Raw genomic sequence first — 21,219 nt, 5'->3', positions numbered from 1 at the left:
CAGCCTCTGTTTAGAAACCTCCAAAGAAGGAGACTTCACCACACTCCCAGGTAATGCATTCCACTGTCAAACAGCCCTGATGGTCAGGAAGTTCTTCCTGATGTTTAGGAGGAATCTCTTTTCCTTCCCCTTGAATCCATTCCTCCTGGCCCTAGTCTCTGGAACCACAGAAAACAAGCTTGCTCCCTCACCAACATGACATCCCTTCAACTATCTAAACATAGCTATCATGTGACCTCTTAACCTTCTCTTCACCAAACTAAACATCCCCAGCTCCCTAAGTCTCTCCTCATAGGGCATGGATTTTAGACCTTTTACCATTTTGGTTGCCCTCCTCTGGACCCATTCCAGCTTGTCAATATCCTTCAACATTTGGGTGCTGTGTGGTTTCCGGGCTGTATGGCCATGTTCTAGCAGCATTCTTTCCTGACTTTTCGCCTGCATCTGTGGCTGGCATCTTCAGAGGATCCTGCCACAGAGGATGCCAGCCACAGATGCAGGCGAAACGTCAGGAGAGAATGCTGCTAGAACAACCATACAACCCTACAACACAGCATAAGTGATTCTAAGCGGTGAAAGCCTTCAACAATACATCCTTCAACATCCTTGTCAATATCCTTTTCTCACTCAGGTCAGACTCTGTGTTGCAGGTCAACACAATAAAAATCAAAATAAGATAAATAAATAAGGAACGCAATGGGACTAGCGTGACACAATTTAGAAACAAAGCAAAAGTGTATTAGGCATAGGTCTACCATTACGGGATAAAAATGGTATTACAAATAGTAGAAAATAATGCAGTAAGAGCAAGATACGCGGTGCAATAAACAGATAATAGATGCCATACACAGTGACACAGACTATAATCATGTTCCTGTTATGAAAGGGGAGGGAAATAATGCAACACACACACAAAGGAGGCTGTCTACCATGATGCAGAAACAGGGTTTCAAAGGATAGAGGAAAATGCGGTAAAGACAAAGCAATAACACAGCAAGCATCGCGATAGAATACATTCCTATTCCCTGAGTTGTTATAATGATAACAACAACAATCATCATGCGTTATCAAGCTGCAGCTGACGCAGGGCAACTCCCTAGGGTTTTCCAGGCAGGAGGTAACAGAGGTGGTTTGCCACTGCTGGCCCCCGCATAGAGACCTTGGACTCCTCTGGTGGTCTCCCATCCAATTACTAACCAGGGGCACCCGTAAATTAGTTTCTACACTCTAACAAGCTTGGTTAGCCTGGCCTATTCAGGCTGCTTGTTCCGTGATACGTCAGTTCTTTTCCCTGTATAAAATACACAACTCAGTCACAGACCAGGAAAGGGATTTGGGCATCTTGGTTGATAGTTCCATGGGAATGTCAACTCAACGCATGGCAGCTGTGAAAAAGGCAAACTCTATGCTGGGGATCATTAGGAAAGGAATTGAGAATAAAACTGCAAGGATTGTCATGCCCTTATAGTGCGACCGCACTTGGAGCACTGTGTTCAGTTCTGGCTGCCGCATCTCAAAAAGGATATCGAAGAGATAGAAAAAGTGCAGAGAAGGGCAACGAGGATGATTGAGGGACTGGAGCACCTTCCTTATGAGGAGAGGCTGCAGCGTTTGGGACTCTTTAGTTTGGAGAGGAGACGGCTGAGGGGGGATATGATTGAAGTCTATAAAATTATGCCTGGGGTAGAAAATGTGGACAGAGAGAATTTTTTCTCTCTTTCTCACAATACTAGAACCAGGGGGCATACATTGAAAATGCTTGGGGGGAAGAATTAGGACTAATAAAAGGAAACACTTCTTCACGCAACGTGTGATTGGTGTTTGGAATATGCTGCCACAGGAGGTGGTGATGGCCACTAACCTGGATAGCTTTAAAAGGGGCTTGGACAGATTTATGGAGGAGAAGTCAATTTATGGCTACCAATCTTGATCCTCTTTGATCTGAGATTGCAAATGCCTTAACAGACCAGGTGCTCGGGAGCAACAACCGCAGAAGGCCACTGCTTTCACATCCTGCATGGGAGCTCCAAAGGGCACCTGGTGGGCCACTGCGAGTAGCAGAGAGCTGGACTAGATGGACTCTGCTCTGATCCAGCTGGCTTGTTCTTATGTTCTTAACTCCTAAACATGTCTGTTTTGCACATTCTATGTAATGATAGAAGTACTCTTGCCTTCCTGGCTTCCCCAGACAGGCCGTTCCACAAGGTGGGAGCTGCTTCTGAGAATGCCTGCGAATGAGCAAGATGCCAATCTTACCCATTGGCAACATGGCACCGGGCACCCACATGGGGAGCGGAAAATCACTCCCCCCCATGGCGTCCCGTCCCCTGCCCCCACACTTACCTTAGAGAAACAGTGCAGGCTGGAGAAGCGGCCTGTTCTCTTCAGGCAGAAAACAGCCTGGTGGGAACTACACTTCCCAGGAGACCTTGTGAGCCCCAGGGTCTCATGCGAAGTGTAGTTCCCACCAGGCCGTTTTCAGCCTGAAGAGAACAGGCCACTTTTCTAGGCTGAACTAAGGTAAGGGCAGGGGAGGGGCAGGGCGCCACAGGGGTGTGTGTGTGTGCGGAAAACACAGAGTGCACATCTGGTGCACTCTAGCCCAGCTACACCTCTGTCAGTGTCCATGGCCACCAAAGACTTTATAGGACAGGTGATATAACCAGAACCTTGAACTGACCCAATGACTGGTCAGTAACCAATGTCGTTAACTCAGAATGGAGTCACATTGGGGATGCCAGCAGAGGTGGGATCCAACCAGTTCTCACCACTTCTCTAGAAGTGGTCAATTCCATAATCATAGAATCATAGAGTCGGAAGAGACCACAAGGGCCATCAAGTCCAACCCCCCTGCCATGCAGAGAAATCCTGGAAGCAACAGAAGTAGCTCTAGGAATTGTCTGAAACTGTGGTTTTACCGTAGCAACAGTGGTAGCTCTAGAACTCACCAGATTCCTTACCAAATTACATTTGGTTTTACCATAGAGTTTCTGGCAATTCCTAGAGCTACTGCCATCGCTTCTGGGGTTCCTTAACAAGGAATGTCGCCTCACTTGTGACACTAATCAGTGTTTTTTTTAAAAAAAAAAGTTCCCTTGCAGCAGGTAGCAAGAGCTGAGAAACAAACCCAACTAGGGACTTCAGCCCTGGTTTGACATCCATCTACAAAAGATGTGATGACCTTTTGTCCTTTCTGGCCCCTTCCACACATGCAGAATGATGCACTTTCAATCCACTTTGCAGCTGCATTTTACTGTGCTGATTAGCAAAATCCCGCTACTTAAACAGTGACGAAAGTGATTTGAATGTGCGTTATTCTACGTAATATGTGAAAAAAAAATTTATCTAAAGTGGGGTCAAGAGCGTACGGCCTGCACAGCTACTTTAAGAGACTGGGATGCATCCAGAGGCGTAGCTGGGCCAAACTGCGCCCAGTGCACAGTCTACATTTTCCGCCCCCCACGGCGCCCCCCTTTCCCACACTTACCTTCGTTCTTTTCCTTTTCCTAGAACTTTTTCAGGCTGAATAAAAGGCCTATTCGCAGTTCAGGCTCAAAAACAGCCTGATGGGAACTATACTTCCCAGGAGACCTTGTGAGCCCCAAGGTCTCCTGGGAACTGTGGTTCCTCTGGCCGTTTTTAGCCTGTACTGTGAACAGGCCTTTTATTCAGCCTGAAAAAGTTCTAGGAAAAGGAAAGGAACGAAGGCCATCTATCGAAAGGGGAGGCGTCAGAATGGGGAAAAGAGGTCTGAGGAAAGAGGTTTGGGGAAGGGGAAGGGGAAGGGGTCGGGGGGATTTTTCACCCCCCACGTGACCCAGAACCATGCGCCTGCTGATGGCGCACTCCCCCGCCCCCTGGTATCCCCGCCTCTGGGTGCATCAGTGGCGTAGGAGGTTAAGAGCTCGTGTATCTAATCTGGAGGAACCGGGTTTGATTCCCAGCTCTGCCACCTGAGCTGTGGAGGCTTATCTGGGGGATTCAGATTAGCCTGTACACTCCCACACACGCCAGCTGGGTGACCTTGGGCTAGTCACAGCTTCTCGGAGCTCTCTCAGCCCCACCCACCTCACAGGGTGTTTGTTGTGAGCGGGGAAGGGCAAGGAGATTGTAGGCCCCTTTGAGTCTCCTACAGGAGAGAAAGGGGGGATGTAAATCCAAACTCCTCTTCTTCATCATCATCATCAACTACCTAGCTTGTGACAACCCTTAAGGGAGAGAGGCTAAAGATGGAATTTCATCATGAGGTATCCTGCTTAGCATCTGTGCAGTGCAAACATGCGCTGACAAATATGAAGCCTTCATGGCAGGACGTGCTGTTTCTGAAGAGATATAACAGCATAGAAGAAAATGGGCAAAGGCAATTTTGCCTGCTAGGGCAAGACGTTTAGAAAGAAAGCGGATTTTAGATTTCTCATCTCAAGGCGTGACCTTTCCCCAGTAGAAGGCCCTCTTTCTGGCCGCTGCCACGTTATAGCTCCCGAAAAGAAGAGGGAAGCATCCCATCGCAATTTCCTTTTTGTGCATTTCGTACAATTCAGTAAAAGCCGTCCACTTACGGCTGGGCTGGAATTCAATTCATTCTCACGATAGGAGACTGTTGACTTTTGCAGCCGATTTCTGTCCTGTATTTTCATTCATCGCTGTTTTCATTTCCGTTCTGTGGGGCTCGGTTGAAATGTGGCTCTCGCTGCTGCAAACACACCTTCCTCTTGGTCTTCCGACTTGCACGGCATCTCACTGAAACCAGCTGCCCCCCCCCCCCTCCCTGCGGAAAGCTGCTCCGTTTGAGGGATGGCTCAGTTTCGGTGACATACCACGGGAGTCTAAAGTCCCACGGGAAAGTGCTTTTGCCAGGGAAGGGCAACATTTGGGGAGAGGAAGGACCTTAGCTGGGTATAATCCCACAGGGGCTGCCATTTGGGCCCCAGTTAGAGGCTCATAACCAGTGGTGGGATCTAAAAATTTTAGTAACAGGTTCCCATGGTGGTGGGATTCAAACTGTGGCGTAGTGCCAATGGGGCTGGGCGGGGCACGATGGGGGCGTGGCCGGGCACTCCGTGGGTGGGGCATTCCTGGGCGGGGCTGTGGCAAGGATGCAGCCGCTGCTCTGATCCTTGGGCAGGAAACAAATGCATGCAGGCGCAGGCTGCCACGCACGCCGGTGCACCTCCTGCTAGACTGCTTCAAGTTCTGCGCGCTACTGCTGAGAGGAGGGGGCGTAACTAAGGCAAAAATCACGTGGCAAAATCACCAATTAGTAACCCCCTCTCGGCATGCACAAATAATTAGTAACCTACTCTCGGGAACCTGTGAGAACCTGCTGGATCCCACCTCTGCTCATAACCCTAGACCAAACATAAGCAAGGAGAAATCAATGGCAGTGTACTGGTTGTGGTGGGTTTTCTGGGCTGTGGGGCCGTGGTCTGGTGGATCTTGTTCCTAACGTTTCGCCTGCATCTGTGGCTGGCATCTTCAGAAATATATCACAGAAGGAAATCTGTTACACACTGCCTGACAAACTATGGTGACACAGTGTGTAACAGACTTCCCTCTGTGATACACCTCTGAAGATGCCAGCCACAAATGCAGGCAAAACGGTAGGATCAAGTGGTTCTGGCGGGTTTTCCGGGCTGTGTGGCCGTGGTCTGGTGGATCTTGTTCCTAACATTTCGCCTGCATCTGTGGCTGGCATCTTCCAATAGGAACAAGATCCACCAGACCACGGCCACGCAGCCCGGGAAACCCACCACAACCAGTCGAATCTGGCCGTGAAAGCCTTTGACAGTACAACGGCAGTTTAGTTCTACTGTTGGTTGGCTTGTTATTTTCTTCTGTGGTCCTGACAGATTAGGACAGTGGTGGTGAACCTTTGGCATTCCAGATGTTATGGACCACAATTCCCATTAGCCCCTACCAGCATGGCCAATTGGCCATGCTGGCAGGGGCTGATGGGAATTGTAATCCATAACATCTGGAGTGCCAAAGGTTCGCCACCACGGGATTAGGATATTGTAACAAGATGTTGCCTAGGAATGTGTGTGAGGGCTGAAATATCCTCAGTGACAAACTGTGGCGATAATTCTGTCTAGAAACCATGCTCCCAGGCTCCCGCCCCAACCAGAAGTGGACCCAGAAGCCCGGGAAAAGGCCCAGAAGGAAGACTTACCATAGCCCTGGGGCTTGACAGTTACTTCAAAGGGGAGGAAATGGTCCTCAAAGGCCTATGGTGAAGCAAAGGTTGCTAAAACTGTCAACTGACATGTCCTCATGTTGCTGGGAGCAAAGTACGGAACGTGAAAGTCAGAAAAGGAGCAGAGCCACAGTGATGTCAGCTTGAAGCAGAGTTGTGAAAACATTAAAACCTTTTTGTAAACGGGGGGGTTCACTTTCTCTTCTCCCTCTTGTTTTGCCTCAGGTGCCCAACTCCAGGCTGTGATGGCTCCGGCCACATAACAGGAAATTATGCATCACATAGAAGGTAAGACTGGATTGGGGGGGCAGGGAATAAGAGGAAATGGATAGAAGCTTTTGGGGGGAGAAATTGAAGTGAGGACACGGAAGGCTTTGCATGCAGAGATTCCCAGATTCAGTCCCTGGCATCAGGTAGTGGGTGATGTGAGAGACCTCTAGGGTTAGAGAGAAGATCTAGGGCCGTGATGGCGAACCTTTGGCACTCCAGATGTTATGGACTACAATTCCCATCAGCCCCTGCCAGCATGGTCAATTGGAGTGCCAAAGGTTCGCCACCACTGATCTAGGGCCATGGTGGCGAACCTTTGGCACTCCAGATATTATGGACTACAATTCCCATCAGCCCCTGCCAGCATGGTCAATTGGCCATGCTGGCAGGGGCTGATGGGAATGGTAGTCCATAACATCTTCGCCACCACTGATCTAGGGCCATGGGGGTGAACCTTTGGCACTCCAGATGCTATGGGCTACAATTCCCATCAGCCCCTGCCAGCATGGCCAATTGGAGTGCCAAAGGTTCGCCACCACTGATCTAGGGCCATGGGGGCAAACCTATGCCACTCCAGATGTTCATGGACTACAATTCCCATCAGCCCCTGCCAGCATGGCCAATTGGCTATGCTGGCAGGGGCTGGTGGGAATTGTAGTCCATGAACGTCTGGAGTGGCATAGGTTCGCCACCATTGATCTAGGAATAAAGAGAAAATCTCTTGGGTTTAAATTATCCTAACGTGGATAGCCCAAGTCCAGCCTGATCTCATCTAGAATAGTTAAATCACCAGAAGGGCGTCCATATTTTTTTACTCCAGAAGCCCTAAGACAATGTGAGAGATAACCATTAAGAGTTATGTCACTAGTTGCCTGTGTTTCCTGAAATAGGATCAAATCAGATTTTCTCAAAGAAGAAATAAAACCAGGATTGATACTCCTCCTACTCCATCCAGCAACATTCCAGGAGAGGAATTCAATAACTGGGGAAGTTATCATCACCTAGAGCAGGGGTCTGCAACCTTTGGCTCTCCAGATGTTCATGAACTACAATTCCCATCAGCCCCTGCCAGCATGGCCAATTGGCCATGCTGATAGGGGCTGATGGGATTTGTAGTCCATGAACATCTGGAGAGCCTCAAGTTGCAGACCCCTGACCTAGAGACACAATATGCCGGATCTCATCTAATTTCCGAAGTTAGGCTTGGTTGGTCTAGGTTAGTATTTGGATAGGAGACCTCCAAAGAATTCCAAGGTCATAACATGGAGGTAGGCTGTGGCAAACCACCTCCAAACTTCTCTTGTATTGAAAACCCTGTGGGGCGGCCCTAGCTCACCTGTCACTTGATGGCACAAAAAAAAGGTTAAAATTGGTGATGTGGAATCCTGCCTGCAGATGTGGAATCTGACTCTGCAGAGGACGGCCGTGGCAAACCACCTCTGCTTCTTTCTTGCCTTGAAAACCCTTACCTTGAAATTGGGAACTAAGCATGCTTCGGAGAATCAGTAGTAACAAATGTTGGGTTTATTTATGTTCATGGGGTGTAAGCCACTGAGTCTCCTTATAGGGGAGAGAGGTGGCGTATGAATCCAAAGTCCTCCTTCCCCTCCTCCTCTTCTTCCCCTCCTCCTCCTCCTCCTCCTCCTCCTCCTCCTCCTCCTCCTCCTCCTCCCAGTCAAACTGTAACACATATACAACACTGGCTATCATTTTATCTTCCAGTCAGTGCAGTGGCGTAGCGCCAAGTGGACAAGGGGGTGTGTGACGCACCAGGTGTGCGCCACTGCGGGGGCGTGGCAGGGGCATTCTGGGGTGTTCCGGGGGGGCATTCTGGGGTGGGGGTGGATGGGGTGGCCTGGTATAGCCTGATCTTGTCACATCTAGGAAGATAAGTAGGGTCGGTATTTGGCTCGGAGAACACCAAGGAAGACTGCACAGAAGAAGGCCATGGCAACACCAGCTCTGTAATTCACTTGCCTTGAAAGTGCCTAGCTGATGGCAATTATATACATAAAAAGGGTTGGAGGTGTAAAGAAAGCTCTCCCTGTATTGTCGAAGGCTTTCACGGCCGGAATCACTGGGGTGCTGTGTGGTTTCCGGGCTGTATGGCCGTGTTCTAGCAGCATTCTCTCCTGACGTTTCGCCTGCATCTGTGGCTGGCATCTTCAGAGGATCTGCTAGAACACGGCCATACAGCCCAGAAACCACACAGCACCAAAGATCTTCCTGTTTCTAGCCAGGATCCAACTTGGAGAGATCAGAAGCAGGCGGAGACCCCACCTCTTTCTCCAGTCTTCTGCTCTTAGCCTCTTGCGATATGGAGGACCTCCCCATGAGACCCTTGTGGGCTGCTGCCAGCCAAAGTAGACAAAATAGACTTTACTGAACTACAGGTCCAGAGGAGGGCAACCAAAACAGTCAAAGGTGTGGAATCCGTGCCCTACGAGGAGAGACTTAGGGAGCTGGGGGTGTTTAGTCTGGAGAAGCGAAGGTTAAGGGGGGGGACATGATAGCCATGTTTAAATATCTGAAGGGATGTCACGTCGGTGAGGGAGCAAGCTTGTTTTCTGCTGCTCCAGAGACTAGGACCAGGAGTCATGGGTTCAAGGGGAAGGAAAAGAGATTCCACCTAAATATCAGGAAAAACTGCCTGACTGTCAGGGCTGTTTGACAGTGGAATTCACTGCCTCGGAGTGTGGTGGAGTCTCCTTCTTTGGAGGTTTTTAAAGAGAGTCTGGATGGCCATCTGTCAAGAGTGCTTTGATTGTGTGTTCCTGCATGGCAGGGGGTTGGACTTAATGCCCCTTGGGGTCTCCTCCAGCTCTATGATTCTATGATTTCTAATGGTCTGTAGAAGGCAGATTCGTGGGTTTATAACAAGCAATTCAACCCAGCAACAGAAATTTCCCAGGCTCCCTCTCTGGCCCAATCAGACTATTCCCTAAATGAGCGAATATAATATTTTACTATCTTTCCTCCACACTGCCTGCCTTGGGCCCGTGGGACAGGAGAGGCTATTTGTTAAAATACAAAGAAACAGGCCGTTTTCTGGCGTTGTAATTTAATTTCATTCCAAACTCCACAGGGATTTCTACTTCACCATCATGGTACAATGAAGAAATGGCTAAGTGTTTACGAGTATCAGCAACAAGTACGCTTGGCTTTCATCTCTTTCTTTCGTCTGATTTCTTTCTTTCAAAAAGTTCCCAGAATCAGACTGGAAGCTCTTTCCTCAGCAGAATGGCAGACAAAAGGGTCAGATTTTAGCTGATGCAAAATTCCTGTTAATAACATCGCCTATTTACGACTCCTATTATCTTTTTCCGAACGTTAATGGGGAACTTGCGGGCTGCTGTTTGAACAGCTCCATTAACAGCGGCCGTCTGCCCGCAAGTCTCTTCTTACCTAGTGGCTCTTAATTGCTCTCCATCTCCCCCCCAAAATGAACTGGCTCCGATCCCCCCCACCCCACCCCACCCCACCCTGTTTTTCTTTTCTTCACCACGGCTTTCCACCTTTGTTAAAGGTGTGGAAACAGTATGATTAAAGCCAAAATACAGACGCAGAAACCAAGGTGCGAAATTGCGCCTTTTAACTGTTGGGAAACCTGTTGTTCCATTAAGGGGAGGATTATTTGGCAGGAAACCAACGTCGTGTCGTCGTAAAAGGTGTAAGCAGGACTCACGAGGTGAAATCTCAGCCTCAGCAATGGGTTTTCTTTGTGATTTCCAGTCCAAATACTAAGCAGGACTGACCTGGCTTCCTTTCCAAGATCTACCAAAATCAAGCTAACGTGGACCATCCGGGTCAGAGCGCAGTTATTGTGATGGTCTTCATTTCTTCCACTTTTCCCTTTGGTATCCTTCAAACTTTATCCTGCCCTGCATGGTTTGTCTAATGCAGGGGTCTGCGACCTACGGCTCTCCAGATGTTCATGGACATTTGGCCAATTGGCCATGCTGGCAGGGGCCGATGGGATTTGTAGTCCATGAGCATCTGGAGAGCCGCCGGTTGCAGACCACTGATCTAATGTAAATGTTGAATGGAGGACGTTAATTCAGGGGGTCGCCATCAGTTGAAAACAACTGGACCGCAGCACACAACAGAAACACACGTACACCCTGTTCGGGACAAGGGAATATAATCCTTTCCTATGTTCACGTAAGACTGTTTCCTGCCCCTGGAGGTTTGAGGCCAAGGGGAACCTTATGCGATCCAATCACAGGAAAGGAAACGGGATTCGGAAGCAGGTGATGCTAATAAGGTGATTGCTGTTGTGTTCTTCTTTTTCTTCTGACCGCAGTTTGTCAGGCTGTCCTCGTGCCAAGAAAAGTGGCATCAAGATCACCCCCACAAAGGATGACAAAGAGGACCCAGAGCTGATGAAGTAAGTGGGGCAAAGATTTCTGAGCCGGTTCTCCAAACTGAGTTGCAGCCTATGTTTAGGTGGGCAGCTGGGTTGGTCTGTGGTTGCAGGAAAAAAAAAACACTGGAGCCTAGCAGCACCTTAAACTGAAGTCCAGTAGTACCTTAAAGAAGCACTTTCCAGTGTATAACTTTTCCTGAGTCAAAGCTCCCTTCATCAGATACAAATGAGTATGAAGATCCATCAGTCCTTATATTATTATTATTATTATTATTATTATTATTATTATTATTATTATTATTATTATTATTATTATTATTATTATTATTATACACATAACAACACAGCACAAGTGTCTGGAATTCATCTCTGAATATCGAGTCCTTCCCAAGGACCTAGGATATTAGAGGTATTTGTGTAGAATATGTGCAGTTCCTAGAATATTATTATTATTATTATTATTATTATTATTATTATTATTATTATTATTATTATTATTATTATTATTATTATTATTATTATTATTTAAAGTTGATAAACTGCCCACCCCCGAAGGGCTCTGGGCGGTGTGCAACAAAATCACAACTAAAACAATGTGCACAATAAATAAGTTAAAATATCCAGGTCAGAAGGTGAGAGGGCCTGATCACGAGTCCTCCCTCAAACACTGGAACCATCTTTGAAAGGATCCTTTCCCTGCCTTCACTGACAAAATCCTGGAATGCTGGCAAAACTTTGGTCATTGCCTAGCAGCAGCCACTGAGGGCATCGGTTTCTTAAAGCTGCAGGTCTCCTTTTATCATGGGGGGGGGGGGGGGTTTAACCCCAAATACATTTTTTTTAGAATTTCCAGTTTTTCTACAAACCTGGAGCACTTCTCAGAGTTGTCAAAAGACTCGTCTTTGCCTTTCCTGGATCCAGTCTCAGATTTCAGAATCTTCTGATTTGGCTGACTTGGCTGTTAGTATTACTGTATGTTTGTGTCTAGGGAGTCTATAAATTGATCTATAGCAGCGGTTTTCCACCTGTGGGTCGTTGGACCCTTTGGGGGTCCAACGACCCTTTCACAGGGGTCACCTAAGACTCTCTGCATCAGTGTTCTCCATCTGTAAAATGGATAAATGTTAGGGTTGGGGGCAGTGGTGGGATCCAAAAATTTTAGTAACAGGTTCCCATGGTGGTGGGATTCAAATAGTGGCGTAGCGCCAATGGGGCTAGGCGGGGCACGACGGGGGAGTGGCCGGGCATTCCGGGGTGGGGGGGGGCATTAATAATTTCTCTGTTACTGTAAAAAAACTCTTACTGTAAAAAGTTCCTAATTTCCAGCTGGTATCTTTCTGTCCATAATTTAAACTCATTATAGCAAGTCCTATCGTCTACTGCCAACAGAAACAACTACTTCTCCTCTAATTGACTGCCTGTCAAATACTTAATACTTTCAAATACTTAATTTTGTTTCTAGAAATCAAAAGAAGGATACTTTCCTTAAACAAGGAACTTGACCATATTACTAAAACATGTTTTTAAAACAGCCCAACAGGGAGAATTATCCCGTTTTCTACCTTCGCTAACCAGCCACATAGGAAACAACAGGACTTTATGATTTTTGGACCTAATGGAATTTCTAACGGAAAAGCAGACCCAATTAGTAACCCCCTCTCGCACACACACACACAAATAATTAGTAACCCACTTTCGGGAACTGGTAGGAGAACCTGCTTGATCCCGCCAATGTCATTGGGGGGGGGGTCACCACAACATGAGGAACTGTATTAAAGGGTCACGGCATTAGGAAGGTTGAGAACCACTGGTCTATAGATTGTCGATACTGAGTTTGGGCTACTAGAAATTAATATGTACCCTGGCCTGGATGGCCCAGGTTAATCTGATCTCACCAGATCTCAGAAGCTAAGCAGGGTCAGCCCTGGTTGGTACTTGGATGTGAAACCACCAAGGAAGGGTTGCTCTTCAGAGGGAGGCAGCTGAGATGAAGATCAAGCTAAAATGACCAAACTGGGGCTATTGTACTTTGGTCACAGTATAAGAAGGCAAGATTCACTGGAACAGACAATAATACTAGGAAAAAATCAAAGGTGGCAGGGAAAGAGGACGATCCAGCATGAGATGGATCAAGTCAGTCAAGGGAGCCTCAGCATGGAAAGCCTTATCAAGGCTGTTAACGGCAGAATGTCACAGAGGTCATCTGTTCAAAGGGTTGTCATAAATCGGAAGCAGTTTAATGCAGTGGTGGGATCCAAACATTTTAGTAACAGGTTCCCATGGTGGCGGGATTCAAACAGTGGCGTAGTGCCAATGGGGCTGGGTGGGGCATGATGGGGGCGTGGCCAGGCATGATGGGGGCAGGGCATTAATAATTTCTCTGTTACTGTAAAAAACACTTACTGTAAAAAAAAAGTTCCTAGTTTCCAGCTGGTATCTTTCTGTCCATAATTTAAACTCATTATAGCAAGTCCTATCGTCTACTGCCAACAGAAACAACTACTTCTCCTCTAATTGACTGCCTGTCAAATACTGAATACTTTCAAATACTTAATTTTGTTTCTAAGAAATCAAAAGGATACTTTCCTTAAACAAGGAACTTCACCATATTTCTAAAACATGTTTTTAAAACAGCCCAACAGGGAGAATTGTCTCGTTTTTTACCTTCGCTAACCAGCCACATAGGAAACAACAGGACTTTATGATTTTTGGACCTAATGGAATTTCTAACGGAAAAGCGGACCCAATTAGTAACCCCCTCTCGGCACGCACAAATAATTAGTAACCCACTCTCGGGAACTGGTGAGAACCTGCTGGATCCCACCTCTGGTTTAATGGCACTTAATCGTACGCACGTGTGGGATTTTTAAATCCACTGTAATCTGGATTGTGCCGGCTCCTTCCTCCTCCTGCCAAACTTGATGAAAACCACCCAAAAAAACAAGACGACTTTCACAGAATAGTCACAGAGTTGGCAGAGACCACCAGGGCCATCCAGTCCAACCCCCTGCCATGCAGGAACACACAATCATAGCACACCTGACATAGGCTCATCCAGCCTCTGTTTAAAAACCTCCCAAGAAGGAGACTCTGCCGCCCTTAGAGGCAGCGGAGTCCCCTCTCAAACAGCCCTTTCCTTATAATCTTTCTTTATAATAATGATTGGTATCTTTCGAGTATTACATTTAAAATGGTCTCACGCTCAAAAAAAGAGGTTGCCCGTATCCTTCAAAATCGCCAAAGGGCCCTTTTGTTGAGGTTCGGCGATGTGCAGATACGTTTAAATTTAATTGGCTAATTAAGGAGCTAAATGTCAGACACTAAATTGATTAAAACATCTTTATTTGATTGACAGGCTTAATTTCCAAGCATACTTTCTGGTGGATAAGCAGAGTCCCGGGGCTCTAGTTTTTTTCTCTTCTCCGGAGGCCTTGCAGTGGAGTAGGAGGTTAAGAGCTCGTGTATCTAATCTGGAGGAACCGGGTTTGATTCCCAGCTCTGCTGCTTGAGCTGTGGAATTCAGATTAGCCTGTACACTCCCACACACGCCAGCTGGGTGACCTTGGGCTAGTCACAGCTTCTTGGAGCTCTCTCAGCCCCACCCACCTCACAGGGTGTTTGTTGTGAGGGGGGAAGGGCAAGGAGATTGTCAGCCCCTTTGAGTCTCCTACAGGAGAGAAAGGGGGGATATAAATCCAAACTCTTCTTCTTCTTACTTGATGAAGCGCTGCCTAATCTTTTGACAGCATCCTCCTCACTGTTCTTGGAGGCCCAGGAGCCTTTAGGTACCGCGAGCCAGCGTCTCCTCTTTTAATATCTCCCAGTCAGAAGACGGAGGATTTCCAAACTGCCAACACAAGCGACCTAAATGATGTTGCCTGATTTATTTTATTGATAACCTTTCCTGCTGCCTTTTCACCCAGTTTGGGTCTCTCAAGGTGGCGACCTGAAAAACATTAAAACATTTAAAGAAATTAAAAACATTTAAAATGATTAAAAAATTCAATAAAAAGACTCATAAACCAAACAGCACCCAAAACAGTGGTTGTTAGTGGGAGTATGCCAAACGAAACAAAAAAGTATTCACTGACTGGCAAGAGACATTGATGGGGGAGGCCCAGGGCCTGGGGACAGCAAAAGCCAGTTGGCACAGAGGTCGGGGGCGCGGGGCTTGGCTGTGTGTGTCTGGGGCACATACCGTCCCCCGCCCCACTGCGCTCGGGGATGGGGCTCAGGGGTGCCAAACCCCGCCTCCCTGCAGGCCAGCTCCTGATCCCCCGGCCCTGGGGCGGCAAAAGCCGGCCTGCACGGAAGCCAGGGGCATGGGGCTCGACGGCGTGTGGCAGGGATGCATGCCATTTTGTTATGTGGGGGGGCGCCTTTTACCATTTTGGTCGCCTTCCTCTGGACCCATTCCAGCTTGTCAATATCCTTTTTTGAATTATGGTACCCAGAACTGGACACAGTATTCCAGCTGAGGTCTGACCAGTGCAGAATCAAGTGGAACTATTAAGTCCCTCAATCTAGACCAGGGGTCTGCAACCTGCGGCTCTCCAGATGTTCATGGGCTACAATTCCCATCAGCCCTGCTACTTGGCCATGCTGGCAGGCGCTGGTGGGAATTGTAGTCCATGAACATCTGGAGAGCCGCAGGTTGCAGACCCCTGGTCTAGACACCATACTCCTATTGATGCAGCCCAGAATTGCATTGGCCTTCTTGGCTGCCATATCACACTGCTGCCTCATGTTCAGTTTCACATGTACAGTTATCAAGCCAGATGTCCCCCAGAGGTGGGATCCAGCAGGTTCTCACAGGATCCCGAGAGTAGGTTACTAATTATTTAGTAATACCCGAGGGCTTACTAATTGGTGAGGAATTTTGCCCGTGATTTTTTGCCTTAGTTTACGCCTCCTTCTCGTAGCAGCCCGTAGCAGAACTTGAAGCAGCTCCAAAGCAGGAGGTGCACCGGCGTGTGTGGCAGTTCCTGCGCCTCGTGCGATAGTTTCCTTCAAGGGACCGGCCCTTGGCGGCTTTCGTCGCTTGCCACAGCCCCGTCCAGGAAATTCTGCACCCGCCCGAGATGCCCGGCCATGCCGCCCCGTCAGTGTCCCACTTCCGGCCCCATTGGCGCTTCATACAGTTTGAATCCCGCCCCCAGCCCAGGGAACCTGTTACCTAAGAATTTTGGATCCCCACCACTGATGGCTCCCCATCCTATATGGTGCTCTTTCATTTTTCTTGCCCTGCTGTAGTATCTTACGCGTTAAAAGGTGATGTGAAAGATCTCTCTCTCCAACAAGACTCTAGGGAGCCTCTGCCCAGTCTGAGCGAGACGAGTACTCGATGACTGGCAGTCTGGTTCGATTGCAGCAGCAGTGGGCGTAGGGAGGTTAAGAGCTCGTGGTATCTAATCTGGAGGAACCCGGGTTGGGAGTTTGCAGCTCTGCCCGCCCTGAAGCTGTGGAGGCTTATCTGGTAGTGAATTAGATTAGCCTATTCCCTCCTGCGCGCCAGCTATAGGTGACCTTGGCCAGTCACAGCTCGGGAAGATAAGCTGGAATTACCTATACAGGATTTGCCACTAGGTGTGAGATTGTAAGCCCCTTGAGTCTCCTGGCCGCGTTAAGGAGGAGATATACATCCAAACTTCTTCTTCTTTCTTTCTTCTTCTGCTTCTGCTTCTTCTTCTGCTTCTGCTTCTTCTGCTTCTACTTCTGCTTCTTCTTCTTCTCTTCTTCTTCTTCTTCTTCTTCTGCTTCTTCGGAACTTGTTGGATCAAAATTATGGACCAAAGTCTTGCTTATAAGGGAACAGACCAGACAGCCTCTGGACGTGACATTCTCACAGGGATTCCTGTTCTCGTCAGTTCCCCTCCCGCTCTCCTTCTTCCTCTCATATCTCTGCTTTCCCACACGGATTTTTTTACAAGCCATGAAAACAAGAGCAGGCGAGGGTGGTGTGAACATTTTGCACGCAGGCGTCTGCTCCGTAAACAACGATACCGTCAGCGATCCAGAAGTCTTTGTAAGAACCAGCTGACATTTGGAGCCATCTGCTCCGGGTATTTTATCTTTATTTTTTTTCCCATCGTCTACATCCCACAGGAAGGAGAGCGTTTGTGTTAAATGAGCCAGAAACCGCAATTAGCTTGGGAGTAGCAGTTTATTAAAATTGAGCAGCCCCAGTTTCAAAACCCGCAGGGAAACCACGAGAACTGGGAAAGAGAGAGGGAAACAAAGCCACGCTTTGACTTCAGAGTTCTCAGTTGCTGAGCGGGGTGAAGAAAGTCGGATGGCGCATCCCTAGCTGTCTGCTGCTGTCCAGCGGTGCTTAGAACCAAGTAGGCATAGAAAGGGGTCACGCTGCCAAAGTTAAGCACTGTGTTGTGCCGTTTGTGGCCCATTAGCGCAACTGGCAGGACTGCGCTGTTCCTTCTCTGCTCTGGCTTCCTTGGCCCTCCGTTTCAGGCAAATTAAAGCAGGTTCCATCCAGCTTGTCGATGTGCCGATATGTTGTTCTTCTTAATGCTGCCAAGTCTCAGCTGAATTGTTGATTTTATTCCTTCATAAGAACCTATAAGAACTAGCCTGCTGGATCAGTAACCAGAGTCCATCTAGTCAGCACTGCCTCCCGCAGTGGCCCACCAAGGTGCCATTGGGGGCTCCACCTACAGGAGGAATTGAAAGTAGTAGCCTTCTTCTGCTGCTGCTGCTAGCATAAAGAAGGAGAAGAAGAAGAAGAAGAAGAAGAAGAAGGAAGAAGAAGAAGAAGAACAAGGAAGAAGAAGAAGGAAGAAGAAGAAGAAGGAAGAAGAAGTAGAAGAAGGAGAAGGAGAAGGAGAAGGGAGGGAGGGAGGGAGGGAGGGAGGGAGGAGGAGGAGGAGGAGGAGGAGGAGGAGGAGGAGGGAGGAAGGGAGGAGTTTGGATTTATATCCCCCTTTCTCTCCCGCGGGAGACTCAAGGGGCTTACAATCTTCCTTGCCCTTCCCCTCCCCTCTGTCGCTCCTCTGTGAGGCGGTGGGGGCTACAGAGAGCTCAGAAGAGCTGTGAGAAGGCAGCTAGCCAGGGGTCACCCAGCTGGCATGTGTGGAATTGTACAGGCTAATCTGAATTCCCCAGATAAGCCTCTCCACAGCTCAAGGTGGCAGAGCGGAGAATCAAACCGGTTCCTCCAGGTTAGATACACGAGCTCTTAACCTCCCTATGCCACTGCCCTCCCTTAGCACTGGTGCACCTTGGTCTAGCAAGGCAGAGCAATCTCAGATCAAAAAGGAGGATCAAGATTGGGAGCCGCGAGGTCGACTTCTCCTCCATCAATCCTATCCAAGCCCCTTTTAAAGCCTATATCAAGTTGGCCAGCCATCACCACCTCCTGTAAGGCAGCATTATTCCAAAGGAAAAACAGCAGTCAAGAGCGGGTTCTGGGTTCTCTCTTTGACATGCTAGCTTTTCTGCGTCTTAGGAATTTATTAAGAACATAAGAGAAAGAGCTCTGCTGGATCAGACCCAGGGGAGTCCATCTAGTCCAGCACTCTGCTACTCACGGTGAACCCACAATTTTGCTTTGGGAGCTCTCACTCTGCAGGATGTAAGAAAGCAATGGCCTTCTCAAGGGCTGTTGCTCCCGATCACCTAGTCCTGTTAAAGGCATTTGCAATCTCAGATCAAGAGGTCAAGATTGGTAGCCATAGACCGACTTCTCCTCCATAAATCTGTCCAAGCCCCTTAAAGCTATCCAGGTTAATGTCCGTTTCACCTCCTTCCTGACAGCATATTCCAAAGAAGGGAAAACGGCGGTCAGAGTCAGAATGGTTCTGGGCTTCCCCTTTGACGTACTGGCTTTCTGTATGTAGGAAGGTGTGGCGGATGTATTGCAGTCAGAGGGGAGTGTTCCATTATATGAACCCCACCTGCAATCAGCAGTGGTCTTCGATTTATATCCCGCCCTCCTCTGTATGGCTCGGGGCAGCAAACAGCAACAATCATAAACAACAAAACGCCAATAATAATAACATCACCCTAATAGCAATAATCGTAACGTCACAAATAACCAGCATGGATCAACATCAGTAATCCCTAAGCGCAACCAATAATAACATAAAACAAACAATCCCACAACACCGCAGGGTGATTCCCGAGGAGGGTTTTCGAGAGCAAAGACATGGAAGCTTTAGAATTGGTTTGCCAAGTGGCACCGCTACTCACGTCACGCGGCCCGATTTGAGTATTCCCTAGCGGTCTCCCATCCAACTACTCGCCATGCCTGACCCTTCTTAGCTTCTGAGATCTGATGAGATCAAGGACCCAGTCATAAGAACACAGATACAGTCAAACTGCTGACTCAGATGTACATGGATTGTTACAGTTCCCATCATCCCCTGCCAGCATGATGCTGGCGGGGATGATGGGAAATATGATCCATAACCGCTGGAGAAACCATGAGTTTGACCAAACTTTTCGCCTTCCAGATGTTCATGATACACATTTCCCATCAGCCCCCTGCCAGCATAGCCAATTGGCGAGGTGCTGATTTGGGAATTATGATCCATGAACATGTGGAATGCCATAGGTTCACCACACCTGAACCTATGAATGCGGGGTTGTCCAGGACAGCTTTGTATTTTTGCTCATTCATGGTTTAAAAAAAAAAATCGCGGGTGAGAATTTCTTGAAGCAGAACCATAGGAGAACTTGGTAGGTTCAAGGTAAGAAAGAAGATGATGATGAAGAAGAAGATTTACTTATATCCCACTTTATCTTTGCTATAGAGCCTCAAAGGGAACACAAACTCCTTCCTTTCCTCCCCGCTTGACACCTTGCTGCACGTGTTGAGAAACAGAGCTGGAGAGAGTTCACAAGAGGACTGCTGACTGGCCAAGGTCAACCAGCAGCCTTCATGTGGAATGGGGAATCCAAGAGCCCCATTCTCCAGATTAGAGCTCCCCACTCTTAACCACTACACCACACTGGCTCTGATGGAGTTCTAGGGGTGATCCAATGGGTCAGGGACAGAGGCAGGAAGTGATGTCATCACATTACCTATGATTTTGAGAGAGGCGGCTGTAGTATTTGAGCCAAAACTCCTACAGGGCCAGAAGCTAACACCATAGAGTTTTGAGCCAAAATGCCAGACTTTCTTCCATCCCTTGGTGACCGCGATGAGTAATGCTTCTGGAAGTGGCACTACACAATACCAACAGTTTAGACCTCAATTTGACCCACACCAATGATAATGGAACAGCACCAGGGGAGCCCAAAGAGGATCTAGCCGTGGGGTGTGGCAGCCTAGGCAAGCATCCCAATACTCCAATGAGCCGCCACCTTTCATATAGAGATGGGTGTCAGAGCACCATGGCCCTCCAGATGTTATGGACTACAGTTCCCATCATCCCCTGCCAGTCATGGTGGCGGGGATGATGGGAACTATGATCCCTGAAGGAAACCATAAAGTTGACACCTGTGATAGGAGCATGCTAAAAGCAACCCTCTATGAACTGATGAGGAATCTGCTTGAAGCCACGCTTCCATTTGCCAGGAAATTTTACTCCAGTCCATTTTAATCTTCAACAAGGTGCACTCTCAGGAAGATCGCAGGAACAGAGGAACCAGCAGCCGATTTATCTGTTATTAAGCCCAGAGAAAACCAGCAGCGCAATCCAGATTTGTGTGCGCCAGCGTGGAGAAACTAATATTCTCCCTGGTGCCTTGTTGTTCTGTTCTCACACTGCCTACGTCGAAGGCCCGGCTTTCTGCCGCAGCCATCCCGGTTCACCTCGATAATAAATAAGCACGCCCTTCCGGGTGGCTCGGCAACCTTTAAAGAAACGGAAGACAGTTTGGAAGAACTGAGCCTTTGATTATTGACCGGCTGGTGCTACCACTTTGATTAAATAGCAATGGTAATTTTTTTAAAAAAAAAAAATGTGCTCACATTCACACCCGACACATCCCAAGCCAGCTGTTCGCTACAATAAGGCACTGGTTTATTTTTGACAATAAAAGTGTAATGAAAGTTAAATTAACAGTGTAAAATATGTAACGGCTGGGCCGTAAATGCTGCATACTAATCGCCGCCTTTCCTCCCTCCCCGTCTCCCTCTTTTCCTCCTGAGGTTTCCGTAATTTGCTCGCGATCATATAAACAGGGACGCCGTTATGAATTTGTGGCGTCCGCTGCTTTAACCATATAATAAAGTGAATTTATTGCATTTGCAAATGATGATTAAAAACAAGATCGAAAGCGTTTTTCCGGAATTATCACGGAGGACAATATACTTGTTGTGACCCTAAAACATCGGCGCCTCTGTTATTATTTTATGGATAAAAATAAAATGTAGTGATAACAATGAAACATAGGATGTGGATTTCAGGCAGGTGGCTTGCCAGTTATG

The 21,219-nt window shown here is 47.9% G+C and overlaps 1 protein-coding gene across 1 annotated transcript in view; it reads left to right on the top strand.

Annotated features, from left to right (window-relative positions):
• Positions 1-21,219, top strand: part of MYT1 (myelin transcription factor 1) — a 115,464-nt gene that overhangs the window by 80,157 nt on the left and 14,088 nt on the right. Inside the window, exons 15-16 of the mRNA XM_048497924.1 lie at positions 6,419-6,481; positions 10,767-10,850. Of these exons, the coding sequence (XP_048353881.1) occupies positions 6,419-6,481; positions 10,767-10,850 (147 nt within the window). The remainder of the gene's footprint in view (positions 1-6,418; positions 6,482-10,766; positions 10,851-21,219) is intronic.

Source organism: Sphaerodactylus townsendi, linkage group LG05 (genome assembly GCF_021028975.2).
Source record: "Sphaerodactylus townsendi isolate TG3544 linkage group LG05, MPM_Stown_v2.3, whole genome shotgun sequence".
Taxonomy (NCBI): Eukaryota; Metazoa; Chordata; class Lepidosauria; order Squamata; family Sphaerodactylidae; genus Sphaerodactylus; species Sphaerodactylus townsendi.
The sequence above is the reverse complement of the archived record's forward strand: the minus strand, read 5'-3'. Positions and strand labels throughout refer to the sequence as shown.